Genomic DNA, 20,581 nt, shown 5'->3' on the forward strand with positions numbered 1-20,581 from the left:
CTTGCTCACAGTGTGGCAGTTTTAGGCTGATGCCTAGGGAAATTTTCCACAGATTGAGTAGGAAGTGGTAGGAGGTAAATAAATCACCACTGGATGTTAAAGGGAAAATAATGATAAGGGTTAATTAATCCCAGTGGTCTGATAACTAACATCAAGTTAGTTGTATAAACTAACTCTTTTTGGTTTCTTTGCTCCAGCAGGTACCAGCTGGCAGCTTTTGCTTGGCTGCTGCTGACCTTGGCTGCATTCTTGGTGTGGCTAAGAACTAACAAGCTACCTTCTGCCCTTCTTTTTCTTTTCCCTTGGATAGGGTGGGGGGAGGGAGCAGGGAGGGGGAAGCTGTTGGTAGCCCCCTGGTTTTGCCCAGGGGGGTTCTTGTGTTGGTTATAAATTGCACATATATGTAAACATTGTCTGTTTTGTACACATTCATTGCACTCCCTATGCCTAGATTTTAGCGTGCCTGTGGAAACAGAGCTTGATTTGCTTTCCAGCTGAGCTGGTCTGGCAATTGTATTTTGGGGGGAGTAATTTCAACCCACCAGAGGTAGCTGGAGCGAGGCTCAGTGGTGCGCTGATGCCTTTGGCCAGCATACAACTCGCCCGCTGCTGCCCCTCACCCCCGGAGAGGCTGGTGCCGCCCTGGGGAGCCGGTGAGCGGCGCAGGGCGGCTGGGGCTCCGCTTCAAATGCTGCTGCTGGGGCCGGCCCTGCCGGGACCGGCGCTAACCCCCCCCCGCCCCGCGGGCAGCCATCCGGGGGGCGCCCAGGGTTAGCAGGAAAGTGCCCCCCCGGCTGCCGAGCCGCTGCCGTGCCTTACTTTGCAAGCCACCCGGTGAGGACACAGCTTCCCGAAGCCCAGCGGGGGCTGAATCCGCCGAAGCAAGGTCACCACGTCCAGGTGCTTGATCCGCCCCCTGAAGAAGAGAGCACAGTGAGGGCTGCATCCTCCCCACGGGACGCCTGCTGGGCTGCCTGCAGGGTGCCCATGCTGCTAGACTCAGAGAGAATTGCCAGGGTTGGAAGGGACCTCAAGGAGCAGCCAGTTCCAACCCCCCTGCCATGGGCAGGGACACCTCACACTACAGCAGGTTGCTCACAGCCACATCCAGCCTGGCTGCAAACACCTCCAGGGATGAGGCTTCCACCACCTCCCTGGGCAGCCTGTGCCAGTCTCTCACCACCCTCACAGGGAAGAACTTCTTCCTAACATCCAATCTCAATCTACCCATTTCCAGTTTTGTTCCATTTCCCCCAGCCCTATCATTACCTGACATCCTAAGAAATCCCTCCCCAGCTTTCTTGGAGCCTCCTTCAGATACTGGAAGGCCACAAGAAAGTCTCCTCGGGGCCTTCCCCTATCCAGCCTGCACAACCCCAACTCCCTCAGTCTGTCTCCATAGCAGAGCAGCTCCAGCCCTCTGCTCATCCTTGTGGCCCTTCTCTGGTCACACTCCAGCACCTCCAGATCCTTCCTGTAATAGGGGCTCCAGAACTGGATGAAGTATCATTCAGACCTCTCCAGCCCCATGCCACCACTCCCTGTAGCCCAGGCATGGCTTAAGGTATTGTTCTTTCAGTCCTCCAGCATTCAGAGCATCCCTCAGGCTTTGTCCAGCGCTCAGACGCTTTCCACTAGAACACAGCCCCCAGCCGTCAGTCCCACGTGAGTCAACACTTGCAAGAACTGATTTCAGTGTTCTGAATGCTGCAGTTTCTTAGTCCATGAACAGACAGTTTGAGGTTTCCCCCCCACCAATGACCTGCTCAAAATCTGTGGCTGCTTATTTACTTGTTGTTTGCAGGGCTACAGCAGGCACAGAGGTGCAAAGGGACTCTTTTTTCCTCCTGGTGCTTTACCTCCCATATAAATAGCCCCAAGCCACTGTCTTCTGATCATTGTTTATGCTTTGGGCTGCCACTGGAGCCTGTGTAAATCAAAGTGCTGAACTTCCTCTAGAGCAGCAGCTGGAGTTGCTTTTGAGTTCTGTAAATGGCATCTCAAAAGACAAAGTCTCTCAATGGAGGGAGGAGAGCTACCTATGACAAAGGTGGGGCTTCAAGCCTGGGACTTGGGTGGGGAAAAGGGAACAAAGAACTTCCCATTTATAGATGGGAAGGAACAGGATGTCATCTGAACAGCTCTCTATTGTAAGGCTTCAGCCACAGCAGTGTTGCCTTCAAACAAGCACAAAGAGAGGCATCTCTTTTGCTAACAAACAGCATATCTATTAGAATTCTGTGCTTATCTCCTAGCCACATTAGAAGTCTCCCTGGGAAGTCCCCCTGGATGGGAAGAAAGGTTTCAGCTTACAGACCACTCTGATAACGTGACACGGCCTCACATACTGCAGAGCCTGAGCCCACGCTAATCTTGACACTACATCTCCTAAAGAGATCTGCTTTTAGTCTATGCCAAGAGCTTTCCCCACAGCTTTTGCATTATGGAGGGGGCTTTGCAATTACAGCTGTCAACTGCATGGCAGTGCCACAGGGATCTTGATGCACTTGAAGCCTAAGCATGTGTCAAACAGAGAGCATCATACTGAATCTCAATGAAGGCCTTGCATGAGCTGGTTTTGTGTAACTTTAAACCCAGGCAGAGCTGGTGATAAGCACAACCCTGCAGCCAGCCATGTGAAGGCACAGGTTGTGATGGGCCAATGGGACACAAAACCAAGCAGAGATTTGGGCACAGCAGCTCTGCTGTGTGGAAAGTCAAACGGAAGAGTCACAGCTCAGTACCTCAAACACACGCAGCAATAAACCAGCTCTTTAACCTCCTTTGCTCCATCTCCTGCCGCCAGTCTATACCTACTCCTACTGAAAGTGAAGCAATGTCCCTCCAGGTGACACTGCAGCACAAAGGCTGAGATTTTTAGTGTGTCTCCCTGCACTGCTGGCTTACAAAGTCACTAGCAGTGATGGTTTAGGATTTTTTTGGCAGCAAACCCCGCAGTGTTGCAGCAGGAGGAGCATGGCACTTACTGCACTGGATCTAGAGAACAGGAAAGAATGGGCCTGTTCTCCTGAGGAGCTCTGACATCCAGGCTGGGTTACTTACTTGGCTTCAGGGTCATACTCTGCCCAGATCCTTTTAAACTCATCCAGGTGGTGCGGTCCTAGAATGGACCAGTCCCGGGTCAGGTAATCAAAGTTATCCATTATAACAGCTACAAAAAGATTGATGATCTGCAAACAAGGACAGAGATGACTCGATGGGTGAGGCAGGCAACAACAGACTTTACTGGGCTCTCCATTTAAGGGCTGGAGTTGGACTTATAAAGCCAGGAAGCCACTGGGGCTGGTTTCTCTGCTCCCCCCCTGCCAGCCCCCTAGTTGAAGTGCAGGCAAGATATTCTCAGCTGGTCATGTTTTGCTCTTCCCTGCTAAGTGGAGGAGGCCCAAGCCTGCTGGATGCTTGGACATGCTGTGATGGCTTTTTATTTACCTGTATCTTTGCCCAGCAGAAGAGGCCAGCTCTATAGGCAGAGGGGCTGAGATAAAAGTCTCTTCTTTTGGCCCAAGACCACAACTTCTGAAATGTTGCTGCTGTTCACCAAGAGAGTTTTGTGCACTGATGCCAGCTGCAGAGCATGTGCTGAGCTCTGAGCAATGCTGCACTGCCAACAGGGAGCAGATGCAAGTGGGATCTGTGTATTCTCACAGTCATTGCTGCTGGCAGGGGGGGGAAAAACCTGCTCAGCAGCCAGAAGGAAGGTAGGAGGGAAGGTGGGAAGTGTGGCTGAGGCGTTGCTAGCCTCAGCACAGCCCACAGCAGGCTAATTTGGTTTCCCCATTGAGGGGGAGGAGGGAAGAGTGCTACTTTGCTGTGCACAAAGGGTTGGGATTACAAGCACAGCATCCCCCCAAAGGGGAGTGAGGCAGGAATGGCAGTGACCATGGGAGTGCTGTCACTGAAAGGGGTGCCGCTGGGAAAGACCCTCTGGGGAGGAGAGCTCCCCTCTTTGAGATCCTTCTGATGTCTGGGGAGGGGTAGGAGCTCAGTCTGAGAGCAGACAGGCTTTGGCTGCTGGGGTGGACTCACCAGGAAGGCACAGAGCATGTAGAAGCTGATGAAATAGAAAACAGCAAAGCTGCTGCCACAGGAGTGATCAACTTCGGTGGAGTTGGCTGGCTCTGACTCTGGGTCACACTTCTTGTCTGGGAGACATGCCAGCATGATTTCCTGCCAGGCCTCACCGGTGGCACACCTGAGCATGGCAAAGGGCAAGGGAAGACAGCAGTGACCTTTGATGCCAGAGGGACTGGCACATTAGCAACCTGTTCCTGCTCCCAGGAACATTGATGGGAATTTTGCCACTGACATCAATTGAGAGTGAGTTAGGCTGGTGTCTGGGCTTGGGCATACACTAGCATAGCCTGGCACTCTTTTTGGCTTAATTGCCATCACCAGCATCTTGATCATGACTGGCTTTGGCTAGTCTGAGTACAGGGCTGTAAAGCTCAAACCAGCCAGAGTTACTGAGACATGTGTGATGTGGCTATGGATGGCATGGAAAAATCTGCTTGCAAACAAGGGAAGAGTGTGGAATTCATGCTAACTCTCCACCCCTTCAGCACCCCTTCCTGACCCTGGCCCACAGATGGAGCAGGGGGGATGTGCTAAGCTGAGCTGGGCACGGCCATGCCAAGCATGAATGGCAGTTCATGTTCCTCTCCCTGCTAAAACAAGCTGGAAGTCAACTGGGGAGTGCTGAAAACTGGCTAGCCTCCTGGCTTGCCTCCCTCCCCAGGCCTGAGTGTTGGGCTGTGTCAGCTGGCATGGTGCAAGGCTTCCTGGCCTGGTTGTGCCACCTGCCATAGCTCCCGGGCTGCCCCACTAAGAGCCAGCAGTTTCTATGCACCTCGTGAGCAGGAGAGGGTAGGAGGAGATGAGCTGTGCCCAGGGGCAGGGGAGCCATGCTCCCAGAGCTGTCAGCCACCTACCTGAAGAGCAGCAGCACTGCCTGGGGGAAGGTCTGGAAGTTGTTGTTGCGGTTGATCTCGGTGGTGTCGTTCAGCGCGATTTTCCCAAACACCTGGCAGGAAGCAGAGGTCTCTTCAGGTTAGCTCTGCAAACCCCCAGACCTCCTCTGACTCATGGCTCCTGGCCTCGCCCTGACTCTCCTCCTGAGCACGATCTGCTCTTCTCCTAAGCAAACACTCTGACAGGTCTCTCACGCTTGCTGGTGCCTCCCTCGCCGGCGCTTTTATCACCAGAAGCGCTCTCGCTCGGTAGCAAGAAGCAGCTCTTGTTGAAACAAGACTTCCTTCCTTATTTAATAAGCTGGGACTATGTGATAGGAGGCCTTACCACGACACACACACACACTCACATGGGCAGGGGGTCCAGCTGAAAGAAATCAGTGACAAAGAACAGGCTCCTTCCTGCATGGCTTATCTGTCTTCACCAGGAGGAAATGATAGCAGGAGACAAGCAGCTGCAAAGCCTTGAGCTTCCAGCTCGGTGGGGTGCCTTAGATCTCCCCAAACCAACGTAAAGTATGTTGCCATAGATCTGGAGATTGTCCAAATGCCTGCCCTCGGGTAGCCACACTTGTCATCAGCAGGTGTTTCAGTTCCCCCCACCCCTCCAGAAGGCAGCAGCGTGAAGATGACAATTACCCAGACAAGAGCGGCTTACAGCTTCTTTCTAGGCTCAACCTTTCTGGGGGGCCCTGCCCTTGGATGTGAAGTTCTCAGTGCAGGAGGGTTTCAGACTTCCTTGGAAAGGTCTTTGGTACTTTCAAGCACCAGGACTGAGAGCTGAACAAACCTTGCCTGGCAGCAGAGCCAGTCAGGACTATTTATTCCCCATTGATAGCAACGTGACAGAGATCTCGAGGCCTGAGAGCTGTAATCTCCTCGCCAAAAGGAGCAGCAGGACACAGAGAAGCTCAGAGGGAACATGAAGCTTCTTTTCAGTCAAATGTCCCCAGTGATTAACACCCCAAGAGAAACAAGGACCTGGAGAGCAGTGCAGTGACTGTGGTGAGGAGGCCATGCCAGAGCAGAGGCAGGGTCTGCTGGCTGCATGCTTTCTGCCGGGGTTCCTCAAGGACTTGTGTGCCTCTTGCAGTCCCACCTGCCCCTACACTGCAGGTAGCAGGGATAGCCCCAGCTGCACCCAGGGGGTGCAGGAGGACAGCTCAAATGCTCAGAGACAGCCTGGGTTGAGGCAGCTCATATTTTTCACTTCAGACAAGTGTAGGCAAGGGAACTTCCCATGCTGGAAGTCTGATTTTCCTTCTGGCTTTGTGAGCAGCTTCCCGTGCTCACAAAGCACCGGCGACAGCTGCTGCAGGTGCTCTTCTTTAGGCATCCACAAGGAGCTGTAGGCAGATGTTCCTCTCTTCTGGCCTCTCCAGTCTGTGCCTCCTGGGCCACAATATAAATGACTTCATCCATCAGCATCAGGTTGGATTTTTCCACCTGAGCACATTCAGGCAGTGAGGCTTGAATGTTGTTACGCTGCAAACCAAGGCAGTAGCTGAGCTAAAGTGCTAGGTCTCCTTCATATGGGAAATGATATTTCCATCAGATCTGGGACAGGTAGCTGCTTAATGGGGCGAGGAAGGATTTTCCTTCCTCCATGTCCTGCTGTGTGTGAGGGAACTCCACCTGTCAGCAGGTTTGAGAGAGCAGCACACAGAATAGCTGAGAGACCATTTGCACACAAAGCCACTGTGGGCTCTAAGCAGTGAGGGAAGGTGAGAAAAGTTGGTGAGGGCAGGAAGCTATCCAGCAATCCAGATCAATGTGAAAGACAGAGGTATGATCTTCAGGCTGCTGAGATGATTTAAACAGAGGCTTGAGCGTAAGACAAGGCTTAAACAGCCAACTGCAAACTAGCTGACAGAAAAAGGAACAGAATTGCAGAGTAAAATACCTAACTCTAGCAGTGCCCAAATGATTGTGCATTAAGAGGAGTGTGTCCAGCAGATGCAGGGAGGTTCTCCTCCCACTCTACTCTGCCCTGCTGAGACCCCACCTGGAATATTGCATCCAGTTCTGGGCTCCCCAGTTCAAGAGGGATCTGCCCGAGAGAGTCTAACCAAGGGCTACAAGGATGATTAAGGGATGGGAGCATGTGCCCTATGAGGAGAGGCTGAGAGCCCTGGGGCTGTTTAGTCTGGAGAGGAGAAGACTGAGAGGGGATCTGATCAATGGCTATCAGTATTTGAGGGCTGGGGGTCAAGAGGGAGGAGACAGGGTCTGCTCAGTTGCACCCTGTGACAGGACAAGAGGCAAGGGATATAAACTCCAGCACAGGAGGTTCCACCTCAACACAAGGAGGAACTTCTTGACTGTGAGGGTCCCAGAGTCCTGGAGCAGGCTGCCCAGAGAGGTTGTGGAGTCTCCTTCTCTGGAGCCTTCCCATCCCTGTCTGGATGTGTTCCTGTGTGACCTGTGCTGGATTCTCTGGTCCTGCTCTGGCAGGGGGGTTGGACTGGAAGATCTCCAGAGGTCCAGTCCAGCCCCTAACCTCCTGTGATACTCTGATACTGTGACTGACTTGTGTGAGATCTTTGATTTGGAAAGTGAAGCTTTGTTTGTAAAGCAGCTCAGTAAATGGGGCTGGGACTGTCAGAGACTGTGCCTACATCACAGCCTTTCCTCTGTGGTCTGTATGCAATACCAGTTCCTTGCACAAACGAATGCTCAGGCTGGCTCCAAGTTCATTTTGCAAACTGAATAGGACACTGTATTGATGCAGCTTCCTGAGGAACTGGTGCAAACACAAAGTGTCAGTACCTTGGGTCTGATCCTATATTTACCTTCAGGGGGTGTAAATCAGAAGCTGCTCTCTACAGCTCAGTGGAATTTATGCTAGTGTGAGAGTGATCCAAGAGAAAAATTTGGTTTGCTGTGTGCAGTATGGCCACAAACCCACAGAAACAACTACAGTGAACCAAGGAACCAGGCAGTAAATCTCTGCCACTGCTGCTTTTAGAATGTGGTCCTTTTACTATTGCACTCTGCCACTGAATAGGTAGTTTTTTCCTTTTCCTCTTTTCTCCTTTTCCTCTTTTTTCCTTTTTCTTTTCCTTTTCCTTTTTCTTTTCCTTTTCCTCCTTTTCCTTTTCCTCCTTTTCCTTTTCCTCCTTTTCCTTCTTTTCCTTTTCCTTATTTTTGACTTTCTTTTCTCTTTTCTTTTCTTTTTCCTTTCCTTTTTTCTTTTCTTTTCTTTTCTTTTCTTTTCTTTTCTTTTCTTTTCTTTTCTTTTCTTTTCTTTTCTTTTCTTTTCTTTTCTTTTCTTTTCTTTTCTTTTCTTTTCTTTTCTTTTCTTTTCTTTTCTTTTTCCTTTTCTCCTTTCTTTTCTTTTCTTTTCTTTTTTCTTTTCTTTCCTTTCCTTTCCCTTTTCTCTTTTATTTTCTTTTTTTTTTCTTTTCTTTCCTTTTCTTTTTTTTTCCTTTTCCTGTTCCTTTTCCTTTTCCTTTTCCTTTTCCTTTTCCTTTTCCTTTTCCTTTTCATTTTCCTTTTCCTTTTTTCTTTTTCTTTTCTCCCTTTCCCTTTCCCTTTTTTAAAAGGAGTGTGTCATGCACAGGCAAACGTTTTCCAACCAAAATTAGCTGCCATCTCACTTTACTGGCTGAAACCCTTGCTGTAAGCCCCTACATACCACGTTTTTCTCTAGTTAACTTTATAAGTCCATTCACAAAACTCTAACAGGAGAAGAAAGGGGGATAGAATTGAGCTCTTTAACGTCACTTACCTGCATCCCGATCACAGCGTAGATGAAGAACAACATCACAATTAAAAGAGCCACATAGGGGAGAGCCTAGAAATGGAGAAGAAAAAAAAGAGAGAGGGCAATGTGTCTCCCCCGATCGCGGCCCACTGGAGCTCACTGGAGCTTCGGTCGTGCTCCCTCCCGGCTTCGGGAAACTCAGCAGAGGCTGACTGCAGCCGTGGCGGCTGCAATTTAGGCATGTGACCACTAGGTGGCACTCGAGGCCCACATTTGCCTGCCTGCCGGCGGCCGCTCTGCTGACACCCAGCCCGGGCAGACCCTGACGGCTCCCACTCGTGAACCCTTCAAGTCCGCTCTGCTGCCTTCCAGTCGGCCCTGCCCTTGTCTGAGTGAGGAAAGCGAGGGTAAAGACAGTGCTATTCTGGCACTAAAGGTTATGTGATAGAAATGCCAACAGCCGCTAAGATCTGAATTCAAGGCTTCTGCTACAATGGCTGGTACGATCCTAAGCACCTCAAGCAGCAGCAGCTTTGTTCCCTGTTCAGTGTTAGGTGTCTTTGATGGTGCCTGCAATGCACTAAGTGCCTGTGATCAGCTGCTGAAGAGGAAATGCAGAGCACTGATACGCAGAGGCGCTACCTAAGGAAGAGGCCGACGCAATCAGCAAAGTGTTGAGTGCTATCAGTTCCCTCTGCTGCTAGCAGGAATCAAGGGCACAGCTCGGGAGCTCGCAGGCTCAGGCTTTTAAGGAGGAATTTTCTAGTCTGTTGCTTTTGAAACAGACAGTGCCCAGATCAGATACTTGGAGACCTGACTTCGGAGGCAATGGATGGGCACAAATGTGCCTTACAGTGACTTACAGGCTGGGTTTTGAAGAGCCCATTTCTTGGAGTATAAAAGGCTTACAACAGCATTGTTGTTTTCTAAAGATGTGATTATTTACACGTTTCTAATGTCTAAATTCACCAGGGCTAAACAAATCCTGCTGGGGGAAAAATGTCACTGATTATTATGGAGATTTGACTAAGACCTGCAGAAATGACCTCAAAGAGATCCAATGTTATAATCTCAAGGATTTAAACCTTTAACCAAGGTCTGTAATCATCACCTGAAGGCTCAGGGGCAGATCCCTCTGTGTTTTACTGGGTCACACAAATCTACATAGTTACCTCCCACACACCAGTGGAGATACACCAGCTCAAAATTGGACTCCAAACATTCTGTGCTTGTCTAATTGGGGCCTGACACACACAAGACCCAAACAGAGCTCGTAACAGTGTCCAGGAAGGATCTGAGGTGCAGAACTTTATCAGTTTTTCTAACTTTCAGATGGGGCTGGGAAAAATGTCCTTCTGCTCAGTCCTCTCCTCTGCACTGATGCCCCTTCCTAGTCAACTCTGCCCCTTGATCCCCATGGCTCCTTCGGTTCCCCACCTCCTGTATTCCACTCTTCTGGCTCTGTCCTCCTCTGTCTCTGTCCTTCCCTGGCTTCACCACTTTGTCCTTGTGATTCCCACGGTCTCGCCTTGCCCTCAGCACCCCTCTCACTTCCTACTCCTCCCACTCGCCAGCCTGGGCTCTGCGGCTGTCTCTGCAGGAGGAAACCCCGCTGAGCATTTTCCCATCACACACTCCCCTGAGCAGCGCCCCAGCTGGTTCCGAAGCACCGAGCACCATGCACGCAGCACAAGGCAGTTACGCTGGGACCCGACCTGAGCTGGAGCACAAGGTCGCTGCCTATTAGGCTGCCCCTGCGTGAGCAAGAGGAGCTTCCTGGAAGCCTGTGGGGACACAGAGATCAGCCAGACAAACTGCAGGCATCCCGAATTTTGACAGTGGGAGTGGCTGAGTTAAGAGCTCTGCATGGTAGCTACTCTTAGCTCCCAAAGGAGCTTCCCAGTAGTGGCAGGAGAGGGGCTCTGAGCAGAGAATACCATGCTCTAGGTGGCTGAAGGCTTCCAAGGGAAAAGGTTTGCTGGCAGTGCTTTTAATTTTTTTGTTTTAATATAATTTTCTGTTTTTCCCTTTCTGTGGAAGATCCTCCCTTGATACTTCCTCCCTGCAACCCTGCCTAAAAGAGGTTCTCCAGTCAAAAAGGTCTGAAGGTCACTGGAGGGAAGTACCAGGCACTCCCTTTCCCATCCATTTCATCCTCTCCAGCCAAGACCTGTGGCAAGTTGAGCTCAGGATAAGCGCAAGCTCTTGCTAAAGAGGCTGGAGGGGCACAGGGGCAAGGGGAGGAGAAGCTGGAACTGGAAAGTGTGACTCTGTCCCCTGCATCGCGCATGGCTGAGCTGTGCCAAGGGAAGCTTGTCCCTGTGCATGCAGACAAAGTGGTTCCTACTGGAGCTGCTCAAATAACAACCTGCAAGTTAGCAACCATGTAAGCAATGGAAAAAGTTGCTCATGGTATGGATGTGTCACAAAGCTGCTGTGTAGTATTAGATCCTCTGGCAGTCAAAGGAGTGTGCGAAATGAGGGTCCCGTGCATGGGCCTGGTGGTGTGGCGACCGAGACCCCCTGACAGCTGCACTGGGAAAGGTTTGGATTGATCCATGGTGGCAGAGAGAGAAGTTGTGGTGATCTACAGCACTGCAGGCTTTGGTCCTAGCTTGTGTTGTAGCTGCTGAGGTTTAAGCTTTAAACCTCATCTCCTTTCCCATTTGAACAACCACAAATGCTATTGACTGTTTAAGTCTGAATCTAAGGGATCTGTGGTTGCTCTTTCAAGACTTGAATGTTGCACAGGTCACCCTCTGTGCTTTTCCCCAGTGCTGTGTCTTGTATATTTTCTCACATTTGGCCTACTATTTGTATCCCTGTGCTGTCTTCCCCAGAAGCTTCCTCTGGACCTGCCCCACATAATGTCCAGCTTGTGCTGGCCCAGACAATCCAGGTCAGGTACCTGTAAATGCACAAATGCTGTGCTCCATCTCTAACTAACATTTTTCTGTACATGGCTAGGTTAGGGGGTTGTCTGGAAGCCATTTTTCTAGCAAATAGATATCTCTTGATGTTTGTTTTCCTCCAGAGGTGATGATTCTTATCCAGTCTGGTCTCCTTTGCCTTCTCCTATCTATTCTGGTGCTTTACCAACCACTGAGATGCAACCTGCTTCCCAGGTCAAAAGCAGCAGCAGTTTGAGTTGGCATCGTTACCAGGGCCAAAGATGTGAAGCCAAGAAAGTGAACTTATTGCTGGATGAAAGCCACGCTCCTCTGATACCCTAACCCCCTCCTGGATGTGTTCCTGTGTGATCTGCTCTAGGTGCTCCTGCTCTGGCAGTGGGGTTGGACTGGATGAGCTTTCGAGGTCCCTTCCAGCCCCTAACATTCTGTGATACTCACTGGAAATCCTCAAAAGAAGGCTTAAGGGACACTCAGTTGAGACCCAGGCCTTCCCCACAGCTGTGTGTTTTGCTTAAAGCAACAGCCATGACATACAGCTGAAACAGAAGAAAGAAGAAAGAGCAGACTGAAGGGCAGTAACTGAGCTGAGCTCAACTCTCAAGTTGCTCAGGAAGGTCTCGAGCAAGGAACTCCTGCTTTGAAGCTGCAGCTCACGCCCAGGCAGTGAGCCCCTGGGGTAGGTTTAGGCTGTACCTTTAAAACTTTTTTCACAGATCTTGAACAGAAAGTAGTAAAATGTAAATTAATCACTATTGGGTGTGAAAAGGAAACCAAAGATAATTCTGAACAACCCTGCTGGAGAGATAAGGCTCTTAAACTGGTTGGACCAACACAACCTCTCTTTTCTCTTCTCTTCTTGGCTCTGGGGGGGATACTAACTTGCTTCTGCTCGACCTTGGCTGCACTGTTTTGGCTAAGTCTAACTTTTCTGCTCCTTTCTCTTCTCCTTTTGTACAGGGGTGTAAGGGAGGGCAGAGAGGGAGAAGGGGTGGGGGACCAGGGGGGTCCTTGTGCTGTTTATGAATTGTAAATATTGTAACTACTGGATATTCATGGAATCATAGAATCAATAAGGTTGGAAAAGTCCTCAGAGACCATCAAGTCCAACCTATGACCCAACACCTCCCAGCAACTGAACCATGGCTCCAAGTGCCACATCCAATCCTTTTATGGCCACCTCCAGGGATGGTGACTCCACCACCTCCCTGGACAGCACATCCCAATGGCCAACTACTCTTTCTGTGAAGAACTTTCTCCTCACCTCCAGCCTAAACTTCCCCCTGGTGCAGCTTGAGACTGTGTCCTCTTGTTCTGGTGCTGCTTGCCTGGGAGAAGAGACCAACCCCCTCCTGGCTACAACCTCCCTTCAGGGAGTTGTAGAGAGCAGTAAGGTCTCCCCTTCCTTGCATTCCATTGCAGATTGTAGTGTTGCTTGTGCATACAGCTTTCATTTGCTTCCCAATGAGCTGGTCTGGCAAATTGAATGTTGGGAGGTGTGTGGGGGAAGAATTCTAACCCACCACAGCCCCATTTACTCAGCTCTCAGCCGTGCCACCTCACTGGCATGCCCAGTTCTGACCAGCACTCTCTGAGTTCAGGCACCTGGGTGAAACCCTCCCTGCGAGGAGCCACTGGGAAGGGGAAGAAAACCGTTTTTTCCCGAGGTATAAGTGAAGGAGTACCTGGAAGGACTTGATGAAGGTCCAAAGCAGGGTCCGGATGCCCTCCCCGCGGCTCAGCAGCTTCACGAGGCGCATCACGCGGAAGAGTCGGAAGAAGGTGATTGAGATGCGAGAGTTTTCCTCTGCGTTCTGGAAGCCATTGGCACAGAGGCAGGAGTTACAACAGCATGGGAGGGACACGGGCCCTGGGCCACAGAGGATGCTATGCCGAGAGCTCACTGCACTGTTCCTTGTCCTGAGACCGCTCCCTGGGCTTGCGCTGCCCTGGCAGCCCGGGGACGGGCTGAGGCCAGCCAAGCCTACCCTCTCTCCCATGGCCTGGGGGCCCTTGAGGCCATCAGCCTCTCCCTTCAGGCTGCCTGAACTTCTGGGGATGAGGGCTATGGTATGCTACAAACTCCTTGCATTACACCTCCTCCTCATGGTGGAGAAGGGCAGTTCTCCTGCGCCATTTTACTTGAGGATAAAGACTCCTTCTCTCCTGGCCTCTCTTGGAAGCCTCACATCAGTGAGAGCCTCAGCCAGGCAGCTCTGGTGCGTCTGGCATCCACCACGTGCCGCTCGCTCTGCCGGGAAACAGCGGCAGGCCCCAGGTCTGCTCTGGGGTGCAGGACCCCCTGGGGGCATGGTCCCTGCAGAGCTGCTGGCGTCACTGGCACTGCTGGCAGCCTCCATGTCCCTGTGCTGCTGTGGCCATGGGGACAGGGCCACGGTCCCCTCACTCCTGCTGCTCTCCCTTCAGGCCTTTCACATTTCTCATGACCCCTTTGTATTTCCCACAGCCTGAGCGCTGACTTTTGGTTTGCAGCAAGCATTTCACTTTGGCTTCAGTGCTACTGCTGGAGCCTGCAGCATTTTAAAATAGTCTTTCTTTCTGGGCTCTTGTGGGGTTATTTTTCCTTTTTTTTCTTCTCTCTTTTTTTCCCTTCTTTTCTTTTCTTTTTTTTTTTCCTTCCCCCCAGCATCTGCTTTGTCCCTAAGCATTTCCCCCCTGGGCCTGTAACCAGTTCTGACGTTCCTCAGCCTTCACACATGCGAAGGCAGCATCCCTCTGAGGGCAGGCTCACCTGGGCCTCAGTGGAGGACCCACTGGAGGGGAGGCAAGGGGCAGAAAGTGCCGCCTTACCCAGCTGGTTAACTCCCTAAAACGCTGTGCAAAGCCTGCAGAGCTGGTGGTTTCCACCATCAGCGCTGTGGGAATGTGACCTCCTGTCACAGGGGGAGATAACTCTGTCACCCTGCCTTTTGACCTGCCCTGGAGCAACCCAGGTCACAGAAAGCCTCCCTGTCCCACCCAGGCTGCAAGGACCGCAGTTGGAGTCTAAATGCCATTGGAAGAGCAACATTTAGAAGGAAGAAACAGTGCAGATCACCCCCGCTGTTAACTACTCACCACTGTGTAAACCAAGAGAGAACAGACCCTTTGGATTTCCTGCCACCAGGCAGCGAGACCAGCAGCTGCTTGCCTGCCTGCTGCTGCTGATCCAAGCCCCGGCACGGGAAAGGCCTGGGCATGCGTTTCTGGGGCTGAACGTGCGGGTGAGGATGTGTACCTGTGTGCTGCCTCTGCTCTGTTTCCAATCCAGGCAGAGCAGCTTGGTGCTGGGTCTGTGCCCCACGTCCTGCTGTGCAAGCCACAGGGGCCACAGCTGTTGGCTAGTGTGTGTGAATCTCACTGGCACGGGAGGTGCAGTGCCGTGCGCTGCACTGCAGGGCTGCACCCCAGCTGCACTTTGTCTGTCTGTGGGCAATCACCGATGAGTATTTTGGGTACCTTCCTCCAGTCTGCAGCACAGGCTGACTCTCACTGCCTGTACAGCAGCCAGGTGAAAAGGATTAAAGGAACAGACTGTATCAAGGAAAAGCCTGAGGGCTCCCTGCACCTCACATCCTTCTCTTCTTCTGACCTGGAAAACAGGCTGGGGACTTCAGTGACTTGGAAGGAATTTCTCTGAGGTGAAGGAGGGAGTGTGGCCTCTGGGAAATCAAAGAGCATGGCACTCAATATTCTCAGCACTACAGTCACAGAGGCCTAACTGGAAGGTCACATCCCTCTCCCAGTCTTTCTGAAGTCCTGTGACCTCCCTTCTGCTTTCTCTAAGAAGATAAACTCCAATACCCAATCCCACCTAAAGAGAGCTGGGGCTCAAGCTGAAAACCTGTGTGGAGAGCAGTACTGCTGTGCTTGTGACCAAGAACCCCTGAATAACCAAGTCTTCCCTTAGACTACCGGCCACTGCTCTTGTTGGCTCGGCCCTTTGGGTGGCAGTAAACTGGGACACAGGTCTGGAGCGAGGTTTTGGCTCTCCTCTATCTTTCCTTGCTGAGAGGAGGCAGCTACTGTAGGAAGAAAAAAAATTATCCCTGTTCTCTTAAGATCCGGGAATAGGCAAAGTCTAAGCAGGGGATAAAATAGAACAAGTTCTTCCCTGAAGCCAATCTGCAACTTACTGGCATCAAACCACTGAGCTAAAAACAGAGTGATGCCTCAGGAGGTGGTCATTTTGAAGGCTAGGTGGCCACAGAACAGTGGGTGATTGAGTAGCCCTGCTGTTATTGAGTCGCCCTGCTTGCTTTCTCCTGGCTCCATCCAGATGTTTGCAGGCACATCCTTGCCAGAGGAGGGAGGTTCTGCCAAGTGGCAGTCGAGAGCCTGGAGTTACTGCAGCTCTGCTGGGGTGGTGTGAGGACTGCCTCCTACACCAAGGCAGCAGAGTTTGTGTGCATCATTGCATGACTTACTCTTTTGGTGCAAAGCACAACCTCAAATGTTAGAGTGAAACCCCTCAGTGAAGAGGAGCTTCAGAGTCCAAATCCTTTAGTCTAGTCTGGAGGCTTGGACGTGAATTCGCGTGGCAAACTTACTCCGCGCCACGCTGATAGGGACATCGAGTTTGCTGCTAACAAGAAATCTTCCCGGGTCTGGTTCTCTCTTGGTGATTCATTAGAAGGCAGAAGGACAGTTAACTTGACCAAAGGAAAGCTCAGGATGCACGAGAAATACACATGTGCAGCATATTCACAGCTCATGTGAACACCAGACTCACACCAATACACGACATGGCAGCTTCATGCACAAAGAACTAGGCTGGGCTTGAAGAGAGAACTCGTGATCACAGGGAAGAGAATAAAGGAGTGTGTTAGAAAGAGTGTCACAGAAGCTGGGAGGGTGGGCTGTATTTTCGGTCTTACCATAGAGGAAGAGCATTGGGTATGTTCAGCTGGCTTTAAAGAAAGGCAGACAGAAATAAGCTGTAATAAGTCTCCAATCAAGAGCCCTAGTAAACTAGGTCTTGGCTAACACAGGAGCAACAAAATGGCAGAAGAGGGCAAAAGGGAGTTGGAAAGAAATGCACAAGAGGCTGGGCTTATTCCCTAGGACACCCAGCATCAAAGCTGGCTGTGGCAGGAGCGGGTGCAACCCCCACCGAATTTGATCCAAGTCGTGTCCCACTACCGCCACGTGTGAGCTGCACCCAGGATCTCCTGAGTGCTAGACACCCTGGCAGCCAGGCAGGGGAGGTGCTGTGGTGATTGAGAGGTTGTATCACTGTTGTTGAGTTCAATGCAGCGGCTGATTTAGCTCTGCAGCTGAGACCCAGGCCATGTCTGCACAGGGACCAGCCAGCTTCTAGTGCATCAGTCTGATTTGTAAACCCATCACATCCTGCGGCTAAACACTTCCATTTACAGATCTCCATTCCCTTACACACACTGCTGGGTGATAACATTGTTGTTACTAAGACAATGGGATGGGATGGGACAGTCTAATTAGCTCTTGACAAGCCTGCAGCACCCGATGGCGGCTGTGGGAAGCGGGTTGGTAACGCTGGTTAGCTTACTGCACCTTCACCCACCTCCCAGCAAATGCCCAGGGACCACATGTGTGTTTCCTTGGATGCCAAGGTGAGCTAAGCTGGGCCCTGGTCATGCCTGGGAGGGTCTAGCTGCTGCAAACACTCTGCCTGACATTCCTTGATTAACTTCTGGGGCCACTTTCAACGCTGAGATCAATTCTAAAAAAGAAAGAAAAGGCCCCAGGCTGCAAGCAGCCTTAGGTGGAAGAAGCACAACTGGACATCAAATAAACCCCAGCTTCATCAAGAGCCCTTCAGCTCAGCAGTATCACAACCCTTCAGGCCTAACCTCTACTGCATGACAAACCTACATCTCATCACTTCCTGTGACTACATCAGCAAGGATCAAACTGCTCTGTTGCTTCTGCCCAGGGCAGAATTCACCTGTAGTGAAATGGAGGAGTCCTACAGTGTGCTCCTGCTTTCCAAGCACACTGCAGTGACCAAACTGGCCTTGCATTGCCTAAATAAAACCTGCAGGCTGGGTGCACAATCTACTGGGTGACACAGGCAGACAAGAGCCACCTAAACCCTGAGGTACGCCTGAGCAGATAATAAGCTTTTGAGTGAACTCATTGGGTGGGTAGTGTCAGTCTCCCTTGCCTTTATCCTCCACTTTCACATGTTTGTGTTGCTCTTGTGTTTCCTGTGGCAGTTTTAGTCTATGCCTTTGAAAATGTGTCACAGTTCTTGAACAGAAAGCAGTAAAAATGTAAACAAATCACTACTGGGTGTAAAAAGGAAAACAAAGACAAGTCTAAAGGGAATTCTAAAGAGCTAAGGGTGGTACCAAAACAATCTCTCTTCTCTTCTTGCTTCTTTGCTCTGGGAGAGGTGCTGACCTGCTTCTGCTTGACCTTGGCTGCATTGTTTTGGCATTACCTTCTCTGCTCCTGTTTCTTCTCCCTTTTGTACAGGGGAGAAAGGGAGGGCAGAGAAGGAGAAGCTACTACCTTCCCCTAGTCTTTGACCGGGGAGGGGTCCTTGTGCTGTTCATTAATTGCAAATCCCTGTAAATATTGTAACTCCTGGGTATTTTGTACATGTTCCTTGCATTCCATCGTGGATTGTAGGTTTTGCCTGTAAATACAGCTTCATTTGCTTCCAACTGGGATGGTCTGGCAAAGTTAATGGGGGGAGGAGAGGGGGGAATTTCAACCCACCACATTTCCTTTTCAAACCACATAAAAGTTATCTTGAATACCAATCCAAGAGACAAGTCTTACAGAGCAGGCAGGGATTATGATTCTGTGTTACCAGGCAAACCTCTCCTTTCCAGCCAGAAGCTTCTCTGTCCCATCTCTTTTCCTTTCTTCTAGTTGCACAAATAATTTCTTCTAACACTAGAAAGAGCCTTACCCTGCTACATGCTGCTTTCCTGCTAGAAGGTATAAAGCTCCTTCCAGCTAACTGAAGTTCAGCAAATTCAGCAAAAGTGCAGCATATTTCACAGGCTCACAGGATGTCAGGGGGTGGAAGGGACCCAAAGAGATCATTGAGTCCAAGCCCCCTGCCAGAGCAGGGCCATACAATCTAGCTCAGGTCACAGAGGAACACATCCAGATGGCCTTGACAGCCTCCAGAGAAGGAGACTGTAAGGGTCACAGAGCACTGGAACAGGCTGCTGTGACCCTTACAGTACAGAAGTTCCCCCTTGTGTTGAGGTGGATCCTCCTGTGCTGCAGCTTACATCCACTGCTCCTTGTCCTATCCCAGGGAGCAAGTGAGCAGAGCCTGTCCCCTCCCTCCTGACCCCCAGCCCTCAGATATTGATAAATATTGATTAAATCCCCTCTCAGCCTTCTCTTTTCCAGACCAAACCTCACTAGGCAGTGCTCCAGTCCCCTAATCATCCTTGTATCCTCTCCAGCAAATCCCTGTCCCTCTTAACTGGGGAGCCCAGAACTGGATGCAATACTCCAGGTGCGGCCTCACCAGGACAGAGTAGAGGAGGAGGAGAACCTCCCTGGATCTGCTGGCCACACTCTTCTTAATACACCCCAGGATCCTATTTGCCTTCTTGGCCACAAGGGCACATTGATGTCCCATGGATAACTTCTCCACAGGGCTGCTCTCCAGCAGATCACCTCCCAGCCTGTACTGGTGCAGTTTATCATTCCTCCCCAGATGCAGGACTCTGCATTTGTCCACGTTTGAGGATTCTCCATCCCTCATGGCTGGCAGTGTTGGTGCACCTATGACTGACTGGCTGAGGAAGGCTTGTAAATGACTGTGGAATATGAGACCTTCACTGTAATTTTTGATACTGTCAGTATTTCATCATGAAGTGTAAGGTAACAGTAATGGCAGAGAGCAAACCAAGCAAACAAAACTCTCTATACATGGCTAGATTGTGTAAGGCACTGCTGATGCAGGATGCTCAAGCCAGGAGATGGCATCACACCGACAACTCTAAAACCCAAAGGTTCTGAGTACCTTTGGCACTGCTAAGAAAGTGAAGTAGACTTCCTCCTTTCTTATTCCCTGAGCTAACCAGGATGAGCTTTAAGATGGGGTCAAATATGCAGCAACTGATCTCACTCCCTGCAGGAGAGGCTCCAATCGGCATGGGAAGGCTTCCCTGAACGCTGGCAGGTGGTATCTGTATGCAGTGTGTCACTGTGTGCTGAGCTTCCTGATATGCTTAGCCACACCTTATATATTTTGTGCCTGAGTATGGGAGGGGGAAATTTGCCCCCAGCTGTGGCTTGCTGGATAAATTGCCTCACATATACAGAAGTTCCAGACAAAGAACCAAACTCTACCATTTCCCACCTGTGACAAAAAGTCACCAAATGAATCTGAGCACAGGCATCTGAGAATGCATTGCCTGGGCTCTTAGCTCCAAAGCTGGGAGAGCCCATCTTCAACCTTGCAAGTGGTGTGGATATGCCAGTTTTAGGGCAAAGACAGGCACTCAGCACCTGAGAATGCAGTGCTCACTTCAGCCCACAGGGATGGAGGCATGGTGATAGATACTTGGAATTAAGGCCAGTGTCTGGTGCCCATCAGAAGCAGACAGGATTCTTCTGCACATCTCAAAGCAAATCTTCATCTGTTTAATGTCTCTGAAAAAGCTTTTGGAGAAGCTGCACCACTGAAGAGAAAGTGGCCTTGGCTATACTCCATTTGACTTGCAGCCATCTCTTCTCCTGCCTGTAGTCTACCCTGCAGAAGATCTTCAAGTAGTCTACCCTGCTCTTGTCATTTGGGGTGCAAGTGGCAGGCAGGGAACTGAGTGAGAAAGTGCAACAGTGAGAGTGAGGTCAGTCAAGAGATGTTCTGCTTGGTGCAATTTCCATCCTAAAGAAAGGCCACTTGGAAGTATAGATCACAAACAAGCCCAGGGCCGTATGAGAAGTGATGCAGAATGGAACATGCAGGCTAGGAGTGGGAAGAGCACTACCAGAGGCAGGATGCAGCTGTGTAAAGACAC

At 50.7% G+C, this 20,581-nt stretch overlaps 1 protein-coding gene across 1 annotated transcript in view; it reads right to left on the reverse strand.

The window, feature by feature from the left end:
• The window catches only part of CACNA1C (calcium voltage-gated channel subunit alpha1 C), a 669,515-nt gene that overhangs the window by 26,900 nt on the left and 622,034 nt on the right, over positions 1-20,581 (reverse strand). The window contains exons 33-39 of the mRNA XM_054168007.1: positions 16,481-16,513; positions 13,289-13,417; positions 8,719-8,784; positions 4,950-5,041; positions 4,048-4,213; positions 3,064-3,191; positions 820-916 (exon numbers count right to left, since the gene is read on the reverse strand). Of these exons, the coding sequence (XP_054023982.1) occupies positions 820-916; positions 3,064-3,191; positions 4,048-4,213; positions 4,950-5,041; positions 8,719-8,784; positions 13,289-13,417; positions 16,481-16,513 (711 nt within the window). The remainder of the gene's footprint in view (positions 1-819; positions 917-3,063; positions 3,192-4,047; positions 4,214-4,949; positions 5,042-8,718; positions 8,785-13,288; positions 13,418-16,480; positions 16,514-20,581) is intronic.

This window comes from Dryobates pubescens, chromosome 15 (genome assembly GCF_014839835.1).
Source record: "Dryobates pubescens isolate bDryPub1 chromosome 15, bDryPub1.pri, whole genome shotgun sequence".
NCBI lineage: Eukaryota > Metazoa > Chordata > Aves > Piciformes > Picidae > Dryobates > Dryobates pubescens.